Source organism: Sphaeramia orbicularis, chromosome 12 (assembly GCF_902148855.1).
Source record: "Sphaeramia orbicularis chromosome 12, fSphaOr1.1, whole genome shotgun sequence".
Classification (NCBI taxonomy): Eukaryota; Metazoa; Chordata; class Actinopteri; order Kurtiformes; family Apogonidae; genus Sphaeramia; species Sphaeramia orbicularis.
In genome coordinates, this window is record NC_043968.1 from 9555479 (window position 1) to 9573553 (window position 18075).

Consider the following 18075-nt stretch of genomic DNA (forward strand, 5'->3'; position numbering starts at 1 on the left):
TTTGGCAGACATTTGACTGAAACTAAGTGTTACAAAACTGTATGTTTAGAAGGAACTGTAGATCTTAATCAGTTGAAAGGGGATCCAAAAACGAACCTATGATTCTTCAAACACAAAGACCAAACAAATCAACTTGTTGGAATATTTTATTCTCTGAACAGAGATATCTGTACATTAAAGATCAAGTGCCACTTGAATTATTTTCTTTTATTGTTCATAGAAAGATCAAACTGACAAAGCACTAAGCAAAAATGAAAACAACCAGAATCACTTTACTCAAAGCTGGAGAGGAAATTCAACACAATTTGCTTGAGCTTGGCATCAGATGCCTCAGAGATTTTGCCATCGGCCCTGAAATGAACAGGACAGGATGGTTAGCACTGACTGATACTTGTATTCAGAATTATTTTAGCAGACAAGCTCACAGACTTACCTAATAGCTGCCAACAGGTCTTGGTGCTGGCTCAGAATGTGCTGCAGGAAAGCCTTCTCAAACTTGGTGATCTTGCTGGGCTCCATTTTGTCCAGGTGTCCCCTCACACCAGCGTAGATGACAGTTACCTGTTCTTCAATAGCCATTGGAGCTGACACAAACATCAAGAAGTTGACATCAAACTTCTATTTAGATGTAAAAGCTGAAATGCACAAATCAAGCATTTTTTGCCAAAAAAAAAAAGGGAGCAGTTTACGTGATTATTGAAAAAGAATAGTCGCCTATTATTTCCCCATTTACATTCATATTTGCTTCTATGGCAGCAGGATGGGGGAGTGGGTTGTAACTGCATCATGGTTATAGACATTACTCTTGCTAGGTTGTTCATAGTGATTCCTTAAACTCTATCAACATGAAAATTGTCCAGTTATTTCACTCAAATCAGCAAGTTTGTCTAACATGCTTTAGTGTCTCTTTAAAGTCATGATGTCCCAGTTTATGGTGTAATGTATAGTGTAAGTTATGGATGTTAACAAAACCATTAAACACAACAGACCTCATGAGGGAAGCATTCATACCAACATTTGTTCTAAAATACCATTAGAGACTGAGGAGAACTTGCCACCATCACTGTATTTTATACACGTTTAATTTTGTCCTTCTGGTTGACCCAGTTGGTGGTAAAGGTGGCAATCATGTCATTTACGGTTTTCTGAAGTTACAACTGTTTATTTGATACGATAGGTTTTACAAGTTCATCATACTAATAGAAATAAGAAGAGTTACGATGCAAATAAAGCGTTCTTGCCTCAGACTCATTTTCTCATGTGAAGTTGTGTTATTTACCTTTATGTTGGTTTGGTAAATTCGAGACACTGTGAGCAAGTGTCGCTGTTGAGCCCACGAGTTACTAAAGATAAGGTGTGAATAGACAGTGACACACTGTAATCTAAAGGTGTGTAGAAAAGGATCCAAGGAATTTTCTGCATTCCCCTTGTAATATTTTTAGTTTATTATGAGACTACGGCGGGTCAAGCCAAACCATAACAGGATCCACTGCATGATCCACTTGGCAGACATAGAAGTGTTGAAATATACAGGGTCTCCATAAAGTCTTAAATTACAAAAACAAATGAAGAGAGAAATCTGTGGAAATTATTACAAAATGAAAAGCCGATATTGAAGATTTTTTGCCTCATTTAATTCACCTCTATATGGACACCATTAGTTACATGAAGCACATCCAGACGGTACTGGATTTGTTTCCATGTTGTCTGTATCATAACCTCATCAATGGTGTCAATAACATCAATGATCTTTAGCTTCAGGTCGTTGATGTCCGGTATCTTTGTTTGATACACAATATCTTTAACATAACCCCATAGAAAGAAATCCAGGGGTGTAATATCTGTGAACGAGGTGTCCAGGGAATTTGGACCATCCCTTCTTATCCACCGGTGTGGAAATGTTTGATTTAGAACCCACGAACATGCAGAACCCAGTGTGGTGGTGCACCATCTGCCTGAAAATGCTGGTTGGTTGAAGGTCATCCAGTTGTGGTGACATGTATTCAGCCAAAAGGTCAAGGTCAACATTTGCACTAACTGATCTCTCGAAGAAAAACGGACCAATGATTCAAATGCACTTGATCCCACAATGTGATTAAAAACTTTGAAACCACTGAGTACACAGAACAGGGTTCCTACAGGTTTCTACAAGTTAAATTTTAGAATTTTTAAGACTACTTAGAACAGAATTTAACACCCATTTCACAGCCATACTGGCAAAAATTTGTGACTCCTAGAATTTAGGAAACTGTATTTGTTTACATCAGCAGAGATCGAATATTACATACACACTGTACACAGAACTGAATGTTGTGTGATCATTTCTCACTGGGGGCTGCAAAGTTAACAATAATTGGTTCCTAACTTCAATGTAAATTGTCAGGTTGTAACGGGTGGAACTGAGTAGACTGTTACTTTGCAGTTTGAACATTTAACTCTTTCAGTGCCATGGGCCGATTAAATCGGCTTTACGAATACAACCTTTAAAGTGCCACGGGCCGATCACATCGGCTTTGGAGAACACGCCATATTTGTGTACAAACAAACCATCCACCCCCATTTCTTTCTCACATTTCGATGACGTTCTTTCAAATCTTCTTGCAAATTACGATCAATAATGAATCGGCTGCGTCCGGTGCATTTTGAATCTAAGTAGCAATCGGTCGGATGTTACCGAGCGGTTTTTGACCAAGGAAGAGCTCGTGTTTCGTTTTCTGCTTGGGAAATTTCATGAATGAATTTATGAATGAAATCATATGCAAATTAGATGGCCATTTTGTAGTAATATCGTAAACACAGCGATCTGTCAAAACCGTCCCATCTGCTAGAAAATGAGTTCTGATGACGATTCAGACTTCAATTATAAAAACGACGCGGAATACTGAAGAACGGCCAAATTCTGTGGCACTTTTAAGGCTTATTAGCCCCTTAACTGTCTGGCACCGAAAGAGTTAACAGACACATTAAAACACGATACAGCTAACAACTTTATGACAACATAACTTAAGACCTACCATATCAAATTTAATACCTTAAAAAAAGTATTTTAGAAGGTATTAAATTTGATATGGCAGGTCTTAAGACTTTTAAGCCCCCGCAGGAACCCTGATAAAGCACATCTGATTAAAATCTCTCATCAGTTGCTTTTGTGATACACTTTAGAATTGTGAAGAGACTTTGTGGACACCCTGTGGTTTGGTTAATACACCTGCCTGTCCAAGTAAAGTATTTGTGGGGAAACACCGTGTGGTTTCAGATCTAGTGAATACTCACAGTATTGTCCCTGTTTGAGGAGCTCAGTGAGACGAACACCACGGTTCAGCAGCTGCTGAGTGGCTGCATCCAAGTCGGAACCAAACTGAGCGAAGGCAGCCACCTCACGGTACTGAGCCAGCTCCAGCTTCATGGTGCCAGCCACCTAACAGTGCATGAGACATTAGTCAGAGTCAGACACTTTCATCATGACTACCCCAGATGGAGATGAGGGTTGACAAACCTGCTTCATGGCTCTGGTCTGGGCAGCGGATCCGACACGTGACACAGACAGACCGACGTTGATGGCTGGGCGAATACCCTTGTAGAACAGCTCAGTCTCCAAGAAGATCTAAGTGAAGTGAGAAAGCAGTGTTTACAGGCTGCTTTGAGTTTTTATTTGGAATAAAGACGTGGCAGCCAGTCGCCCACACAAACCTGTCCGTCTGTGATAGAGATGACATTGGTTGGAATGTAGGCCGACACGTCACCGGCCTGCGTCTCAATGACAGGAAGCGCTGTGAGGGAGCCACCACCAAAGTTGTCATTCATCTTAGCGGCTCTCTCCAGCAGACGGGAATGCAAGTAGAAGACGTCTCCTGGGTAGGCTTCACGACCGGGGTGGACGACGCAGCAACAGGGACATCTGACGGTAAGCAACAGCCTGAACAAACAAACAAAAAAAAAAAAAACAGTCCCGGATTAATCTCCCAGGGCTTCAATGGCTGCTGCTCTCCTTCACAAAAACATGTTAAAGCTACTGGTTTCCTACATGTTTAAATAAAACTCACCTGCTTGGACAGATCATCATAAATGATAAGAGCGTGTTTGCCGTTGTCCCTGAAGTACTCTCCCATGGAGCAGCCAGAGTATGGAGCCAGGTACTGCAGAGGAGCAGCATCAGAGGCAGTCGCAGAAACCACAATGGTGTATTTCATGGCATCAGCGTCGGTCAGCCTCTTCACCAGCTGAGCCACTGTGGATCTCTTCTGGCCAATAGCAACATAGATACAGTACAGCTTCTTCTTCTCATCAGTTCCATCATTGAAGCGCTTCTGGTTGATGATTGTGTCGATGGCAATGGCAGTTTTCCTGGAACACAAAAGTTGAAATATTAAAGTTTTTCATACTTCAAAAAAAAGGTCAGGTAGGTTCCAGATTTTATACAGAAGCTATAGGGTGCTCTTGAACGGCATGCCCCCCCACTAATTCATCCTAAACTTAAATGTGGAGCCTAACCTCTGGTTTGTGGTGCTTTCATGCAGACATATTTTAATGTGTTTAGGCCAAACAAAATCTGCAGCTGCAAGCCAACTGGTTGGTCATTGGTCAGACCAAAAAAAGGGAGTCTGGGGTCAGATCATACTGAGTCGTGGTTTGGTTCATTTACAGCAGGGGTGTCAAACTCCGGTCCTCAAGGGCCGGTATCCTGCTTGTTTTAGACATTTCCCTGTTCCAGCACACCTGGTTCAATTAATGATCAGCTCATCATCATGCTCTGCAGAAGCCTGATAATGATGTAATGGCTTCCGGGTGTGATGGAAGAGGGAAATATCTAAAAACATGCAGGATACCGGCCCTCAAGGACCAGAGTATGACACCTCTAATTTGCAGAGTGAAAAAAAAAATTCTTGAATGGTTCCTGACTTTCAGACCAGTTACAGTTACAGTTATCACATTAAATGGTGAGAACAAGGATGATATTGTTAACACATAATATAGAAAGAGAGTCTGAGAACAATAGAATATGCTTGGATATCTTTACCAAAGACCATACTATAATAAAACTAAACATTCTTTTTGTTTCCTGAAAAAAGTGATTTTTTCAGATAGGAGGTTTTGTATTCTGGCCATCGATATGAGGTTTAGTTCTATAACTACACTTTGACAACAGGAATAAACGCTGCTGATGCACTCAGTCATTGACTTTACATCAAGCATGAAACTTGGTTAGGATTTGGACAGAATGTTTGGATGATTTAACACATCAGTGGGTTCCCAGAGTGTAATTTGTGCATCATCACCGTCAACATTTGCTGTCTTCTGTCTCACATTGCAAATTCAGACTGATCTCAAAGAACTTTCATTATAATCTTTGAAAAATAACCATATCTTTAACGTCATCAGCAGTGTAAGAATACAGCAAAAGATTGTAAACTTACTGTACTCTGTACTACAATTATTATTTCTCTATTAATTGGTAGCCGCTGTGTTTATATTATTATGAAGTTTAGTCCTATAACTGCACTTTGACAACAGGAATAAACACTGCTGATGTGCTCAGTCATTGACTTTGAGCAGTATCCTCTTACCCAGTCTGTCTGTCTCCAATAATGAGCTCACGCTGTCCACGACCAATAGGCACCAGACTATCCACGGCTTTGATACCGGTCTGCATGGGCTCTCTGACAGAGATACGAGGGATGATACCAGGGGCTTTCAGTCCAACACGCCTGCGGATTGTGGAGCCAAGGGGGCCCTAAGGGAAAAAAATGCAGCAGAACAGGAGCCGTTTGATCCATTTTGTTAATCAAGTATTCTTTCAAAAACAACACATTGCAAATAGGGATGTAACGATTACCGATATAACGATAAACCGCGGTAAAATTGCAGACGGTTAGTATTACTGTTTAAATTCTAATTATCATGATAACCGTGTTTGATTATCGCACTTTTAGGGGAAAAAAAAAAACCTATGTAAAGATACGCTTTTATGTCAAATATTTGAGAATAGTTTTAATTTATTCAAATTTTATTTTATATACCTAATATTTGGAATCAATATTCATTTTTAAAGTCTTTGAAAAGGTTCGTTAAGCATCATTGGGTTATTTATGCAATAAATTATATATATTTTTCAAATCGGATTTTATATATTTTTTGAGATTTCTGTCCTTTTGTGTTTTTATAGTAGGTTAAAGTGAAAAAAATAATAGGCAGATGATATGGATGAAGTTGTGCTGAAAAAAACAGATACCAAACATGGGTATAGTAAACATCTGTTTATATAGTATATAAAGGCAAAATCAAAAGTACTGAAAAACGGCCAAAATAGGCTCAGACCACAGAGGGTTAATACTTGACTGTTTCTGCAACAGAAGGTACATTGTGCCTATTATTTTATTAATTTTTTTTTTATACAACTTGGTTAAATTATTTCAGTGTGTGTATTGGTAGTTTTTGAACATTTTGAGCACAATTTCAACAATACTGCAATAATAATAATAATCGTGATAATTTTGGTCACAATAACCGTGATATGAAATTTTCATATTGTTACATCCCTAATTGCACAGAAGAAAACCTTCATATTGTAACAATTTGATCCTGTATTTCAAATACTGACAGATACAGCTTTTAAATTAATTCTTCTGCTTTTACCTTTCCATCGATGGCATTTCCCAGAGCATCAACAACGCGGCCCAGGAGCTCTTCACCAACAGGTACATCCACAATGGCGCCTGTTCTCTTCACAATGTCGCCCTCCTTGATGAGCTTATCATTACCAAACACCACAACACCAACGTTGTCAGGCTCCAAGTTCAGGGACATACCCTAAGAGTGAAAGAGAGCAAACATTACTGGGACTTTTCTCAATAGTTTACACTGAACAGTTAGAGTAATATGAAATTTATTTGAGCTGCACCAATAATTGAATTGCAATTTTCAGTTGTATAAATCACAAAAGGCTGCAATTTAAAAAAGTCCAGTGTGTGTTTCATATTTTGGAGTTTATTTTATAAAATAATCCACAACCCACCACCCTGCTGCCAATTGATTTCATCATTTTAAAAAAGTCTGTTCTGTATGCAAATCAAACAAAGCTGAGCACTAGAAATAGGCTGAACTGATAATGTGTATATATTTTTGAATTATCAAGGGATGGTGTTTATCTGTGTTGCATCAATTGTTGTATATGGATGGTTTCTAAAGCTGAGTATTATTAACTGTCTTCTATCCCAGACCCTCCCTCCAAAAAAAAAAAAAAAAAAAAAGCAAAATACAGCAATATCTTTAGTCATGTCTAAAGAAACAGGGTTGTATGATTGCAAGAGATACAGTCGTTGTCCTCGTCTTACAACACATCTACCTAACAACCAATAAGAAATCAGCAAGAAATGGCACACTGATCAACTTGACACATACATTTATGTAATATAAAATATTAGCCTCAAGCTTTCTTTGTAAAATTGTCATGCCAAGTTATCGTCTTTTCCTGAGCTACAGCTGCCATCAGAAATAAAATCCATCTCAGAGTTTAAGATGTTCACCACCAGAACCAAAACCTGGTTAAAGACAAAACACAACTGTTCTCATCTGTAAATATTGTGTATATTGTGTGGGAGAGTGAGTGAATGAATGCCTCATATCATATAAATGCAACACTGGATTACTGAACTGTATGGTGCGATTTTTTTAAATGATGTATATTTTACATTGTACTGCAATGCTGTAAAAGAGCCCAACTGGGGACTGGAGTTGAGAATTAGCACAATAAATATATAAACTCTATATGCATCACATCAGCTGCAACTATGTTTGACTGCATTGTCCCTGTCACATAAATAAATAAATCAATCCACATTCTCTTCCTCAATGATGGATGTTTTTTTTTTCCCATTCACATAAATATAACCATTTTAACAGCTTTATCTTTAGTCTAGCTGTATGTTTACAACTGCAGCAGTGCAGACAAGTCTAAAATTCAGTCCATGTGCGCGTATTTTTAGATGCACATCACACAGTGGGGCTGGCAAAAAAATTGTAGGACTGCTCACAACATTGAGAATACGTTTAAGTTTATAACATCTTCCTCACCTTAAGACCAGAGGAGAATTCCACCATCTCCTCGGCCTGCACATTCCTAAGACCGTACACTCTGGCAATACCATCACCGATGGACAACACACGGCCAGTCTCTTCCAAGTCAGCAGCAGTGTCAGCTCCCATGATCTTCTCTTCCAAAATGGAGGACACCTCGGCTGTGCCTGTAACAGGTGAATAACAGGTAGATATTAAGCAAAGTATTTGTATTTATTTATTTAGCACAATAAAAAAACAGTGCAGGGAGGGAACGAAGCCCAAAGGGCTTGTACAGAGTTCCACTCCCATCATCTATTATAAAATAAAAAAAAAAATAGAATGTACAAACATAAGAAAACAATAATTAAACAATTAACAATATAGAAAACACTGAAAAAGTCAGGACAGGAGATGTTTTTTCAGTGAGTTTTTGAAAGATGTAAATGACAATATAGACTTTAAAGACATGTCTAGATTGTTCCACAATTTAGGACCTCTAAATAAAATATTAAATTGATGACCAGATGTTCAACAGAAGGGTAAATGAAGATTGTCACTATGTCTAGTTGAGTATAAATCTAAATCAGATGAAAAACTAAAAAAAATTATGAAAAGTGTCCAGAAGATCTTGCTTATTATTGATAAACTTGTGCACAAATAAACATGAGTGATAAACACTGAGTTCATGAATGGGTAGTATTGAATATTTCCTAAAAATTGGTGCAGATGGTTCGTATCTACTAGACAGTGAGATTGTTCTCAGGAATCTCTTCTGGATTATCGAGAGTTTGCTGAGATAAGTTGGATAAGTTCCTGACCAGACAATATTGCAGTAATTCATATATGGAAACAGAAAACTATAATACAAAGTCAAGTGAGCAGAGTGATGAATCGGGGACAGACTTTTCTCAGTATACCAAGCATCTTCATTGATCTTTTGCATACATAATTGATATGGCTATTCCAATTAAGACCTTCATCCAGAACAACACCCAAAAATGTGGTGTGAGGTACTTGACGGATTTCAGTTCCAAAGTCCAATAATTTACTAATTTAAACTGCTTTTAACATTTTACATTTCACATTCCTTTTCACTAACATTATTACAGATTCATTTAGTTTAGTTTCTGGGATTAATAAAGTATTCTGATTGAAGATTCAAGGTACTTTATTATCCTCTAGGGGCAAATTATCCCACAGCCAGCATTATACACATAACAAACAAATGTACAATACAAAAACACAAACCTCTGATAATTCTGACAGTTCTTCCAGAAACACTGACCTGTTTTCTGCAGCCATGGGCGAGTGGTGTGTAGATTCTTGACACCTACACATGCTGCAGCAACATTCTTGGATACCTGTGGATAATCAAAAATCACAGAGTACTTAATCCAAGTGGGAGTAGACATGAGTCCAGCATTGACTTTATTTAAAAAAACTCATTTCACTCAATCATCTAAAAGTGCTGATGGACTAGTGGAGGGAACAGTAGCTCAGTTGCCTCACATTGTGGACAGGGCAAGGTCTTTCTCTGAGAAGTATGTATGTTGTGCCTGTTTGCAAGGTTTCTTCCACCATCAAAAGCATGTATGTTATGTCAGTACTTCTGTCACTGTCCCTGACCTAAGCACCAACTTAGATCTTAGGACTGGAGTAGGATGGGTTACATATAATATTAAGGAATCAGTGACAGGTAACATCAACAAATGTCTGCAAACGGCATATAAAATGGATCAAAAAAGAATAATATGAATAATATTATGAAAAATATATTAAGAACCTGTTCTTCTTGTTATTCACAATTATCCTACACAACACTCAAGCAAATGTTATCTTCCGTACTGCTGAACTTCTGTCTGTCAGTATTCTCCGAAATATCATGGACCCAATCTGTGGAATAATCTACGACCTGAACTTCAATCAACATCTACTTTATCATCGTTTAAAAAGCATCTGAAAAGGACTGTAATTTAAGAAAAAATGTAAGGCTGTATGTCATTTGATTTGATGATTTGTAATGTGATTTGCATTTTTACTTTAGTTTATTAATTCAGTTATATTGTATTTTTAATTCTTTTTCTTTTTTTTTTTTCCTTTGTATTGCTCATTTCCAGGTAGGTATTCATATAAGCCTTTTTTGGGCTTCTAACCTCTCCTTCACAATGATATTACTTGTTTGAATGTTGTTTTTTAAATTTTCTCTTGCCGTTTTATGATGTGCAAATAAATTAAAAAAAAAAAACAAAACATCCATTGTTCAAATATAGAGTTAAAGCAATGTCCAAGCATGAAAGAATTTAAAAGGAGGTACAAAGACATGGTTTTTCAGACGTACAGGGATGAGGGAGGGGTTGGGGATCACTGGGTGTTATAAAGATGTACAGGTATGTGGTATGTGTATGTATGTGCATATATATATATATATATATATATATATATATATATATATATATATATATATATATATATATATATATATATATATATATATATATAAGGGATGTAACGATTACCGGTATAATGATAAACTGCGGTAAAATTGCAGACAGTTAGTATTACCGTTTAAATTCAAATTATCATGATAACCATGTTTGATTACCGCACTTTTAGGGGAAAAACCCTATGTAAAGATCTGCTTTTATGTCAAATATTTGAGTATAGTTTTAATTTCTTACAATTTTAATTTTATATATCTAAATATGGAACCAATATTCATATTTAAAGTCTTTGAAAAGGTTCGTTAAGCATCTTTGTGTTATTTATGCAATAAAGTACATACATTTTTCAAATCGGATTGTATTTTTTGTGTTTTCTGTCCTTTTATGTTTTTATAGTAGGTTAAAGTGACAAAATAATAGGCAGATGATATAGATGAAGTTGTGCTGAAAAAAAAGATTCCAAACATGGGTATAGTAAACATTTTTTTTATATCATATATAAAGGCAAAATCAGAGGTACTGAAAAATGGTCAAAAAAGACTCAGACCGAATACTTGAACGTTTCTGCCAACGGAAAGTATATTGCTCCTATTATTATTATTATTATTATTTTTTTTTAAATACAACTTGGTTAAATTATTTCAGTGTGTATAAGTACTTTTTGAACATTCTGAGCACAATTTCAATAATACCGTAATAATGATAACCGTGATAATTTTGGTCATAATAACCGTGATATGAAATTTTCATATCGTTACATCCCTAATATATACAAGGGCCGTTCAATAAGTTTATGGCCTCACCCAGAAATACTGGTTGTTATAATACAGGATGTTACATTCTTTCGTGATGGGATAGTGATGCTTGAACATCGATGGACCAAGTGCATTGCTGTAAATGGAGATGTTGTTGAAAAATAAAATATAAATTATCAGTCTGTGTTGTTCTGTTCAGGGTGAGGCCATGAACTTATTGAATGGCCCTCGTACATATGTATGTGTATATGTGTGGGTGTATAGATCTGTGTCTGAATTAGGGCCGCACGATTTTGGCAAAAAATAAAATCCTGACTGTTTCCCCTAAAAACTCGATTTTCGATTTTGATTTTCGATTTTTGGGTCAAACTACAAAAGACAACAGAAGTCAGCATGTCGTTTTTGTGAGCAGCCCGCAATGTAAGCCACTGCTCCGACCTCAAATCTGTGATGGCACCACGTGATGAACCCACAGAAGTTTTTTTTTCTTCATTAAATCTATATTGAATGAAGTACAGTATACAAACAATGTATACAACAAGAAAATAACATAAGTTTGCCAGGGGGAATACACTACAATAAAATGTCATCAAAGCAAATACTGATGGTTGTTTTATAGCCTTTTTGTTTCCAGATTTATCTATCTTTTAAAAAATAAATAATATTTGGTTTTGTGTTCCAGAACGTACATTTGTGAATGAAAAATTTAGCAAGTAAGATGAAATCAATTTGACGATTTCCCATTTTTAAAAAATCATCCTTATTAAAAAATCCGATTTCAATTTAAAATCAATTAATCGTGCAGCCCTAGTCTGAATATATATTTACATATATGTGTTATTGTATTATGTGTTTATGTAAATCATATTACATTTGTTCATAATAATATACAGCCGGAAACCAGATTATTTAATAGTAAGTATCAGTCATATTATGGTATATAGTATAGATATGCTTAGACTAGGAAGGTTATTATTATTATTAATTATATAAGGAGAAGGGGTGGGAGTTTATAAGTTGTACTTCTTCTCACTCCTTTTCGAATATGTATCATATGTCTTATGTTTAAGTGTTTTGTTTATTCATTTTCCTCTGTTTGACATTCATATTTGAAATAAATACAGAAACAAAATTATTACTATAAACTAAATGTATGACTTTTTTTTTTTAAATGACATTGTTACAGATCCTAAGTCTGGTGCAATGCCTGCAGACCAACTCTCACTGGTACTTAACAGTAAAAAATAAAAGTATTTTGACCAATTTTACATTCATACAGGCAACAATCATTAAATGAGAACGTAATGTTAGTCCGTCTGCAAAATATATGAACAGTGCGAACAACCGTGCCAAGTAGTGTAAGTCAAAGCTGACCTTCAGTACTAGATTACATCCGCCACAGCTACATTTTAGCTTCGTCACATCCACTGACACTCGATTAACAACAAACAGAGGGCTACCATTAATGTTAGCCACTTGATGCGTTTTATATTAGTCCTAGCTTTGTGTCTGTTTAATAAATGTCTGGAGTGTGGAAGTAGCAGAGTGAAGGGCCCGGTGTCCTCCGGTGCACAGACGTGTGCATGCACGGCACCGCCATGGTGCTTCATTTCAATAAACTTCAACTGAACTCTGCGAAGTTGATCAAAAATTAACACAAAAGAGTCGGCGGGTGCTTACAAATCCAGCCCGGCGGGGTAGACTGCGGGCAAGGGCCGCTGCGACGCGTACTGACAGCATGTCGGTGTCCTACGGGGTCTGTCCTGCTCCCGGAGCGGAGAGAGAAGGATGGCGGACACGGCTGACGGTTTGGAGAAAGGTCACCGTGACCCGGAAGTGCTTCAAGTAAGACTTTTTTTCTGTTCTGTTCTTTTCTTTTCTTTTTTTTAAATAAAACTGGCACAATTAAATACTCAAAACAAGTAAAAAATAATAATAAGAAGAATTTTAAAAAAAATAAATTAAAAAAAAAATAAATAATAATAATAATAATAATAATAATAATAATAATAATAATAATAATAATAATAAATAATACTGGTCAACAACAAATTTATAGTTGAAGTTTTTTGAGCAGATTTAGATAATTTTGGTGTGCTGAATCCAAAAATCACATTAATTTTGCTCAATCAGGTCAACTTTCTGAACTATGCTACATATTGGCTTTTTAACATTTTTGCTTACATTTATGGGCATTTTCACATCATATGATACAAAATTCTTTCATATTTCTTGCAATAAACGAGTTCTGAAGATTTTACTTTTGCCAATTTATGATTAATGGTTTTTTAATATTACAGGTGAATGAAATGGCTTCGACTAGAAGATCTTGCAAAAATAAGCCTGACGTATTCTGCTACATCTGCGGTGAATACACCATTGTACCTAACAGGAATCAAGTGATCAAATGATTTTTTTTTTCTCTTAAAACCTATTTTGGGTGAGAACTATATAAAAAATCAACTGATAAAGTCACAAAAATGTAAACCGAGGTGAAGTTAGCAGCGGGTTGGATATTCGACGGACATTCAAAACCCGTCGCCTTAGGGACTATCAATAAATTACTGCTCTAAATGTTTTTCTTCAATACCTTCTCAGTCATGTGACCCAGAGACTCCAAATCAGTCTCAAATTATTAGAATACAGAGGACCTTTAGGAAACACCACTTAATATTTCTCTCCAGTCTATATTAATATTTTTATGAATATTATTCATATTTTTATGAAAAAAATGTCTGTTTTTTTTCAATAGCTTTTCAGTCATGTGACCCAGAGACTCCAAATCAGTCTCAAATTATTAAAATACGGAGGACCTTTAGGAAACACCACTTAATATTTCTCTACAGTCTATATTAATATTTTTATGAATATTATTCATATTTTTATGAAAAAAATGTCTTTATTTTTTTTTCAATAGCTTCTCAGTCATGTGACCCAGAGACTCCAAATCAGTCTCAAATTATTAGAATAAAGAGGACCTTTAGGAAACACCACTTAATATTTCTCTCCAGTCTATATTAATATTTTTTAAGAATATTATTCATATTTTTTAATAAAAATTTCTCTTTTTCTTCAATAGCTTCTCAGTCATGTGACCCACAGACTCCAAATCAGTCTCAAATTATTAGAATAAAGAGGACCTTTAGGAAACACCACTTAATATTTCTCTACAGTCTATATTAATATTTTTATGAATATTATTCATATTTTTATGAAAAAAATGTCTGTTTTTTTTCAATAGCTTCTCAGTCATGTGACCCAGAGACTCCAAATCTGTCTCAAATTATTAGAATAAAGAGGACCTTTAGGAAATACCACTTAATATTTCTTTCCAGTCTATATTCATATTTTTATGAATATTATTCATATTTTTATGAAAAAAATGTCTGTTTTTTTTCAATAGCTTTTCAGTCATGTGACCCAGAGACTCCAAATCAGTCTCAAATTATTAAAATACGGAGGACCTTTAGGAAACACCACTTAATTTTTCTTTCCAGTCTATATTAACATTTTTTTATGAATATTATTCATATTTTTTAATAAAAATGTCTCTTTTTCTTCAATAGCTTCTCAGTCATGTGACCCAGAGACTCCAAATCAGTCTCAAATTATTAGAATAAAGAGGACCTTTAGGAAACACCACTTAATATTTCTCTACAGTCTATATTAATATTTTTTATGAATATTATTCATATTTTTTAATAAAAATGTCTGTTTTTTTCAATAGCTTTTCAGTCATGTGACCCAGAGACTCCAAATCAGTCTCAAATTATTAGAATAAAGAGGACCTTTAGGAAACACCACTTAATATTTCTCTCCAGTCTATATTAATATTTTTTAAGAATATTATTCATATTTAAAAAAAAAAAATCTCTTTTTCTTCAATAGCTTCTCAGTCATGTGACCCAGAGACTCCAAATCAGTCTCAAATTATTAGAATAAAGAGGACCTTTAGCAAACACCACTTAATATTTCTCTCCAGTCTATATTAATATTTTTATGAATATTATTCATATTTTTTAATAAAAATTTCTCTTTTTCTTCAATAGCTTCTCAGTCATGTGACCCAGAGACTCCAAATCAGTCTCAAATCATTAGAATAAAGAGGACCTTTAGCAAACACCACTTAATATTTCTTTCCAGCCTGTATTAATATTTTTTTATGAATATTATTCATATTTTTTAATAAAATGTCTCTTTTTCTTCAATAGCTTTTCAGTCATGTGACCCAGAGACTCCAAATCAGTCTCAAATTATTAGAATAAAGAGGACCTTTAGGAAACACCACTTAATATTTCTTTCCAGACTATATTCATATTTTTATGAATATTATTCATATTTTTATGAAAAAAATGTCTCTTTTTCTTCAATAGCTTCTCAGTCATGTGACCCAGAGACTCCAAATCAGTCTCAAATTATTAGAATACAGAGGACCTTTAGGAAACACCACTTAATATTTCTTTCCAGTCTGTATTAATATTTTTTATGAATATTATTCATATTTTTTGATAAAAATGTCTCCTTTTCTTCAATAGCTTCTCAGTCATGTGACCCAGAGACTCCAAATCAGTCTCAAATTATTAGAATAAAGAGGACCTTTAGGAAACACCACTTAATATTTCTCTCCAGTCTATATTAATATTTTTTATGAATATTATTCATATTTTTTATTAAAAATGTCTGGTTTTTTTCAATAGCTTTTCAGTCATGTGACCCAGAGACTCCAAATCAGTCTCAAATTATTAGAATAAAGAGGACCTTTAGGAAACACCACTTAATATTTCTCTCCAGTCTATATTAATATTTTTTATGAATATTATTCATATTTTTTAATAAAAATGTCTGTTTTTTTTTTCAATAGCTTCTCAGTCATGTGACCCAGAGACTCCAAATCAGTCTCAAATTATTAGAATAAAGAGGACCTTTAGGAAACACCACTTAATATTTCTCTCCAGTCTATATTAATATTTTTTAAGAATATTATTCATATTTTTTAATAAAAATTTCTCTTTTTCTTAAATAGCTTCTCAGTCATGTGACCCAGAGACTCCAAATCAGTCTCAAATTATTAGAATAAAGAGGACCTTTAGCAAACACCACTTAATATTTCTTTCCAGCCTGTATTAATATTTTTTTATGAATATTATTCATATTTTTTAATAAAATGTCTCTTTTTCTTCAATAGCTTTTCAGTCATGTGACCCAGAGACTCCAAATCAGTCTCAAATTATTATAATAAAGAGGACCTTTAGGAAACACCACTTAATTTTTCCCTCCAGTCTATATTAATATTTTTTATGAATATTATTCATATTTTTTAATAAAAATGTCTCTTTTTCTTCAATAGCTTCTCAGTCATGTGACCCAGAGACTCCAAATCAGTCTCAAATTATTAGAATAAAGAGGACCTTTAGGAAACAACACTTAATATTTCTCTCCAGTCTATATTAATATTTTTATGAATATTATTCATATTTTTTAATAAAAATGTCTGTTTTTTTCAATAGCTTTTCAGTCATGTGACCCAGAGACTCCAAATCAGTCTCAAATTATAAAAATAAAGAGGAACTTTAGGAAACACCACTTAATTTTTCTCTACAGTCTATATTCATATTTTTATGAATATTATTCATATTTTTATGAAAAAAATGTCTGTTTTTTTCAATAGCTTTTCAGTCATGTGACCCAGAGACTCCAAATCAGTCTCAAATTATTATAATAAAGAGGACCTTTAGGAAACACCACTTAATATTTCTCTCCAGTCTATATTAATATTTTTTATGAATATTATTCATATTTTTTAATAAAAATGTCTGTTTTTTTTTTCAATAGCTTCTCAGTCATGTGACCCAGAGACTCCAAATCAGTCTCAAATTATTAGAATACAGAGGACCTTTAGCAAACACCACTTAATATTTCTTTCCAGTCTGTATTAATATTTTTTTATGAATATTATTCATATTTTTTAATAAAATGTCTCTTTTTCTTCAATAGCTTCTCAGTCATGTGACCCAGAGACTCCAAATCAGTCTCAAATTATTATAATAAAGAGGACCTTTAGGAAACACCACTTAATATTTCTCTCCAGTCTATATTAATATTTTTTATGAATATTATTCATATTTTTAATACAAATGTCTGTTTTTCTTCAATAGCTTCTTAGTCATGTGACCCAGAGACTCCAAATCAGTCTCAAATTATTAGAATACAGAGGACCTTTAGGAAACACCACTTAATATTTCTCTACAGTCTATATTAATATTTTTATGAATATTATTCATATTTTTATGAAAAAAATGTCTGTTTTTTTCAATAGCTTCTCAGTCATGTGACCCAGAGACTCCAAATCAGTCTCAAATTATTAGATATATATTAAATATTATATATATATATATATATATATATATATATATATATATATATATATATATATATATATATATTCATAAAAAATAATAATATAGACTGGAAATAAATAATAGAAGCTATTGAAGAAAAACAGACATTTTTATTAAAAAATATGAATAATATTCATAAAAATATTAATATAGTCTGTAGAGAAATATTAAGTGGTGTTTCCTAAAGGTCCTCTTTATTCTAATAATTTGAGACTGATTTGGAGTCTCTGGGTCACATGACTGAGAAGCTATTGAAGAAAAACAGACATTTGTATTAAAAATATGAATAATATTCATAAAAAATTTTAATATAGACTGGAGAGAAAAATTAAGTGGTGTTTCCTAAAGGTCCTCTTTATTATAATAATTTGAGACTGATTTGGAGTCTCTGGGTCACATGACTGAGAAGCTATTTAAGAAAAAGAG

General features: G+C 34.2%; 1 protein-coding gene across 1 annotated transcript; it reads right to left on the reverse strand.

Moving 5' to 3' along the window:
- Positions 1-131: 131 nt before the first annotated feature.
- On the reverse strand, positions 132-13084 carry atp5fa1 (ATP synthase F1 subunit alpha). Its single transcript, XM_030149961.1, is given in 12 exon segments — positions 132-351; positions 434-584; positions 3274-3418; positions 3497-3604; positions 3691-3873; positions 3875-3916; positions 4044-4344; positions 5565-5731; positions 6634-6807; positions 8071-8240; positions 9341-9416; positions 12932-13084. Coding segments are annotated over 12 exon segments (1656 nt in total). The 5' UTR covers positions 12992-13084; the 3' UTR covers positions 132-272.
- Positions 13085-18075: the final 4991 nt, after the last annotated feature.